This window comes from Nestor notabilis, unplaced genomic scaffold, assembly GCF_000696875.1.
Source record: "Nestor notabilis isolate BGI_N333 unplaced genomic scaffold, ASM69687v1 scaffold24885, whole genome shotgun sequence".
In the NCBI taxonomy this organism is placed as follows: domain Eukaryota; kingdom Metazoa; phylum Chordata; class Aves; order Psittaciformes; family Psittacidae; genus Nestor; species Nestor notabilis.
This window is the reverse complement of record NW_009930126.1, coordinates 29,487-35,547: the sequence shown is the minus strand read 5'-3', so window position 1 is coordinate 35,547 and position 6,061 is coordinate 29,487. Positions and strand designations below refer to the sequence as shown.

The 6,061-nt window shown below is 45.3% G+C and overlaps 1 protein-coding gene across 1 annotated transcript in view; it reads right to left on the bottom strand.

Annotated features, from left to right (window-relative positions):
- WBP1L (WW domain binding protein 1-like) overlaps nt 1-973 on the bottom strand; it is a 23,548-nt gene extending 22,575 nt beyond the window's left edge. The window contains exon 1 of the mRNA XM_010015278.1: nt 947-973. Coding sequence (XP_010013580.1) covers nt 947-973 — 27 coding nt within the window. The remainder of the gene's footprint in view (nt 1-946) is intronic.
- Between the last annotated feature and the right edge of the window lie 5,088 nt (nt 974-6,061).

Genomic DNA, 6,061 nt, shown 5'->3' with positions numbered 1-6,061 from the left:
AGCTGCATTTCACCAAAAACCCAACTGATAAGGAAAGAGAGGCAGCACTGTTTACTCAGCAGTGTGCTCAAGTCCATTTGCCTTCATTTCTGAACGACTGAAAGTAGGTTTAAAACATGCTAAGGTCCAATCTTGACTCTTTAATTCTAACTTAGAAACTGCAAGCAGCACTCTGATATCATGCAGTATCTATTTATTATGGATTACAGATCCCAGCGGTGCTGCGAAGAGTTTACAGTTAAATTCCCCTACAGACGTGCCTCCCAGACCAAAAAAAGGGTTTGCTCTCCCCGAGCCCAGGAACACATAGTTGGCACCTCCTCCAGTGGGGAGCAGCTGGGCAGTTGCTACCATTTCTCATTCCACTCGCCATTACCAGCTATTAAATTGTCCCAAGTTTCTTGTTCAAGCTCAATTAAAAAGTCACCAAGCTGGGGGTCACAGCATGTTGCCATTTGCCGTTTGGTGACCTCTGTCAGAGATGAGATACATAAAAATGTCTTCTTTTTTTTTAAAAAAAACCCCCACAGTTTAACACTCAGCATACTGCCCACACAAGAAAAGGGTTCTAAGTTTGGCATGTTTTTAAGCAATGTAAACACAATTCCGTATAAAGGACTGTGGAAAGTACCCTAAATGCCAAGCAAACAGAAAGTGCACAGGAGCACGACACAAAGAGCCGCCCTGCCGCACAGTCTACAACAACAAGCGAGTTGCTCTCTCTCCAGCTCACAGCCCTGCTCCTTCCTCGCTAATAAAAAGCGTCTCTCCCACTGCCGCGCTCCCCGACCAGACGCCACGGGTGGGGAAGCACCGTTTGCATGGCTGCGTTTTGGGAAAGTCAGAAATTACTTCCTTAGAGGTGCGGGAGGGGGGTCAAAATAGAAGCGAATCAGTCACATCCTCCACCTGAGCGAGCAGCTCCCACCGCACCGCAGCTGGTTACCTGTCTGAGACCCAGGAGAAAAGGCATTCTGCAGGCTCATCCTCCGCACCAGCGCATGGGAAGGCAGGAATTTAAAGCCCCACAGTGACCATTTCCTTATCTGCTGTGGGCAGCCCCGCTCCGCGATCCTATTTAAACCAGGGCTTCCTCGGTTGGGAATGCTAAGTAAACAGGGTCCTGGGACACTGCACGCACTCGCTGGCTCCCCCTCCTCCTCCTCCCACTCCCCGTGACATATCTCAGACGCAGCCCAGCCGGGGTGTTTGCAAGAGGGAAATGACATCAGGTCGGGCAGCTCCGAGAAAAAAAATAGAACCAGAAAAATAAATAAAAAAGAAGCCCTGACCCTTAAAAGAGCTGCTGGGTAACACCAGGCAGCTCGCTGCCAACGGGAGCTGCGTGCTGCTGGTGCAGGACACTGGCCTGGAGCCATGCGGAGCACAACTGCTCTGCTCCCTGCTAACGGGATGCTGCAAGTGGAGGGGAATCCAGTAAAAACGGTGGCAAAAGCCAGCAGCTCCTCAGTGATGATTAAATCTCGTTAAGCAAAAATAGACATTTAATCTAGTTTTTTTGAGGGGAAAGCCAAGTTTGATGCTGCTTGCTCAACAGCACTGGAGCTTTAGGAGCAACCACTATGGTTTCCCCAAGTACCTCCAGATCACAGGGACCTGGGTAAAGCCTTCACAGACCTAAAGCACTCCCATGCCGCCTTCTGCCTGCCATGACAGCTCTATTTTTTCTGAGCAACCCTTACAGCACTGTTAAGTATCAGCCCCTCCATATAACAGCCATCTCACTAAAGAAACAGCCACAACTACCCTGATTGCAGCAGGATCAGCGTTGGGCTTCTCCAGCACCAGACAGGTGATGGGAAGACATTTTAATCCACCCTTCCCCAAGGAAAAAACACAGCTAGCCCCAATGTAAGGTTTCTCATTCTACTTGAGCTCATTTCACATTTTCATGCCAAGGGGTAATTAAGCCTTATAAACAAATTTATCATCATGCCCAGGATGGCATGTCTTGTTTGTCCTCTCCCATGCAAGGAGTACAGCAAGTTCCGCAGCGGTGCAAGAGATGACACTGCAGAAGATAATCTAAATTTAACTCCCTTTTCTACCTCCACTTTGAAAGTTCAGCAACCTCTTTTTTTTTGTGCTTCTCTTTAGTCAGCAGCTGTCCTCGTCTGTCGGGGGGACTGGGACACCACCACTGCCCCGTGTGCCCCAGCAGCAGCTCCAGGCATAGTCGACAGAGGGGCAACTCCCCTTGCGTTTGGCCTCTTTGGCTTTTGGACCTTGACACATTACAATATTTGATGAGGGAAGGAATATACGGGGTTTCTTTTCCACAGAGAGTTCACTGAATCCCTTTTTTAGTAGCAGATTTAACAATAATTTCAGGACTTCAGCAGAGAAAGAGAGAAACCACATATAATTCTTACAAATGCTCATTTGCAACAGCAGAAAAAAGAAAAAAAAAAAAGATATTTAAAAAAAAAAAAGGGGGGGAGAAAACCCCCATGAGAACAGACCCCCCCGACAGCTGGATAGCTTGCAGCAGTGTCAGAAAAAGACACCCATTTTCCACATGCCAAAACCCCTCAGTGACCACTACTGCTGCCTCCTCCCAGCCCAGCCTTGCCCAACCCCAGGGTTGTTTCCCAAATGAGAATCCCACTGTGAGTCTCCTCTACACAATTAGGCTGTGAGCCTACACACAAGTATTACTTATTTTTACACCAACTTAAAGGCACTGTATAAACTTGCCGTTTAACGTAAGCACATCTCTCTTTTTCCTAAGAGAAAACAGGCACATTAGTAATTTCCTGGAGGATACAAAACATCAGCGTTAGCTAGCATCAGCCAGGCAATGGGATTTTCCAGCTTTTGTGCTCTTGGATCAAATAAACTCTCAACCTTTGCTTTTCCAATTCTACGGACAAACAGCAGTGATTTAAAAGGGCAGCTTTCTGTTTTAGTAATCTGTTCTGTGGCCTCATGCTGTCCTTTGAAATATCTGACTTTGGCTGTTGCTATCCAGAGCCCTGGACGAGGCAGAACCCAGGGCTGAGCCAATGCAGCAATTTCTAAATCCTCAGAAGGAATCTAACTTTAACCACCCGCCTCTCCCCCAGCACATACTCAAAAGGTGAAGCGTCATTCCACGCCTAAGACAAGTTGTGAAGGATTATCAAAGGCAATAACTTAACAGAAGAGCAAAAGCATCCTAATTTATGTGTGAATTTAGCAATCCTGCAAAGACTGATACAAAATAGGTGGCTTGTAAGCAGGCATTACCACATTTGACTGCAGCAGCAGCAGCCACCCCCCGTCTCTTGCAGTCTTTGAGTGACAGCGACCAGTAACACACTCCACAAACTCTCCTATAGGCGACTATGGAAAAAGCCCTCAAGAGGGTCAAACACAACCCCCCCCCCCAAAAAAGGGTGGCCCCCCCCCCCAAAAGGGGTAGGAGTTAGCTCATACCCTTGTAATACTCTAATCAATACACTTAAAGACTTTTCAAAACACCTACATTCTCCTAGTCATTGCAATTGCTTTGGATATTCCAACTGGTACAATTTTACTCCCTCAAGTTTGTAAGTTCTTGCCCCAGTGCTTTGTCTTGAAGCAAAGAGTTTCATAGACAGTGGTTGTGAACAAGTAGTTCCTTTCATCAGAAGTGAATTCACCACCTTGTAATCTGACTTTCATATTATTAGCAGGTGGGAACAGAAGTCCCCATCCATCTTCTCACCCATTCATTACTCTGTACCTGTTAGCTATCTTCTTATAAAAGGTATCAATCTTCCCTATCCTCTTAACATGAAATCTTTTCCCAAAGCCATCAGCTGTTCATTGTCCATTTCCAAAACCTTTCTAATTTTCTATTGTTCTCTGCTTGGGGGAAACCAGAGCTGAAATCATAATTATTTTAATGAAAGCACGGGCAGCTCTAAGGCAGCAGGCTCAGCATGGGTTTCACTTCCTTTATACAAACCTGGAGTTTAACATCTGCAAAGGCCACCCACCTATGACACAAGAGTGTGTCCATCCAAGATAAAGAACAGAGAATACACAACTTTTACAGTTTCTCTGTAGATGAATCTCTTGAGATGTATGAAAAGTCAGGGCTAATGTCAGGACAGATTAGAGGATCTATGCGATTTTGAACATTTGCTTGTTCAGGCAGCCATCACCCACCCTTTTCTGGCATGTCAGTGTGGATCCCACTACAGGATAATGGTGAGCAAGATTTTTTTGAAAAATAGGGAATAAAGACCTCTGGGCTTTATCAGTCTGTACTACTGCTCTGCTGAACATGTCCCTCTGTCCCAAACATGATGTCAAGCAAAAGGATGCTGTGTGACACCTTCCCAACACACTGTGCCTCGAGACCTCTAGATTTTAGCATGCAACTGAATTGGATGATGGAAGTTGTTTGGGCCATTTTAGAGTTGCTTTCCATGCTTGCTGGGAGATGCTTGCAAGCAGGTTTAGCAACCCAGCAAGATACAATACCCATTTTGGTAACTCTTGAGAAGGCAGCTTGACCTTTAGGTGATCCAGTTATTACAACACAATCGGAACAAAAGTAGAAGTTGTGCAGCTCAAATCTGTCAGGCTTGAACCACAAGGCTACTCTCAGTTGCTCCATTATAAAAGTCCCAGGCAGGGAGAGGTTTTGAACAGTAAATATGGGTGGTGTGAAATATCTCCTCAATTAAAACTTGAATACCATGGTTCTGCAGCTATATATATTCAGGTTGACCATAAAGATGGAACAATTTTATCATATGACTCTTTCATTTGCCCCAGTGCACTATGTTATTTTCATATTGTAACAGGAGCATCAGTTACCCATTTTCACTAGTTGGCCCACAGCCTTGGGTGCTAGAACTGAGACTACACAAGTCTGGCAAGCACACAAAGCAAAGTGCGAAAGAAGCAACCTGAATGCCGGTGATTTTATCTTTCCCCATCCTGGAGATGGCTCTGGGAATAAAGAAAAATGAAAAGGGGAAGAAACATACAGAAAGGCATAAAAAAATCTGTTTCTCTAGAGTAAGACAATATCCAGGACTAACCAAGCTCTATCTGCCTTGACAGCAAATGTTCTAAAGGAGACTGTTTGCTAGCAAAACAGTATGAGACCTTGGGAGATCACCAGTGCTGGAACAGCAATGCAGTGCTAGATCTGCCATGAAACCATTTCTGGCTGGCTACCTGCCTGCAATATCTGTCCATTTGTCAATTCCTGAGGAGTGAAGAGCCACTTCCCCACCCTAGAGGCACCATTATAAGAACACGATGACTTTCCAATATGAGGACCAGGTGTCCCGGGTTCATGTAATATATAGCATTGGCACTGCCTACAAAGAACGTCATCAACAAATTCCAGAGGACAAACAGCAACAGGTCAGTCTGGTAATTTCCCAGTACCTACAGGACCTACTCTATTGCTTAGGGGACATACGGTCCAAAACGAACCTTTCAAACCCTTTGTGTCTAGTACTGCTGTCCTATTTAGGAGTGGGATAAAGTGGGTCCCCCAATTTGTGTGCAGTTCAACTACAAAACAAGGACACTGAAATCACTTTCATTTACTGTTTGTCAGGCCAAACTGACTTAATCATTGTAAGAGAGAGCAAAGAGTAACTGCAGGAAAAGACACTATATGTGTTGGAACTGGCTTGTGAGCAAATGCTGCAACTGGTCTGCTGGATCAATAATTTTTAATGTGCAATGAAGCACAAGGGCTTGCAGTGGTTAGAATCTGTCCTTGGGCAGGTCCCTCTTCCCTGCAGCCTGTCACCACTTCTGCCAGCTCAGTGGTTTAGAAGTGCAAGAAACTTCTGCAGCTTACTAAGTCAAGATAAGCAAATCAAAACAGTGCATTTCAACATAGCTGCTGTCACCTGGCTTTGCCTCTGAGTAACGGGTTAACCAGGGAGGAAGAGACTACACACTTAAAAACATGCTTAGTGTTGCAGAAAGCCCCAATGGCAAAAGCTCATGCTTGATTCTAACTGAATCTTGATTTCTAATTGAATCCTGAACAGCAAGCAGACAAGTGCAAATATGTGCCACATCCTCTATCTAAAAGCCA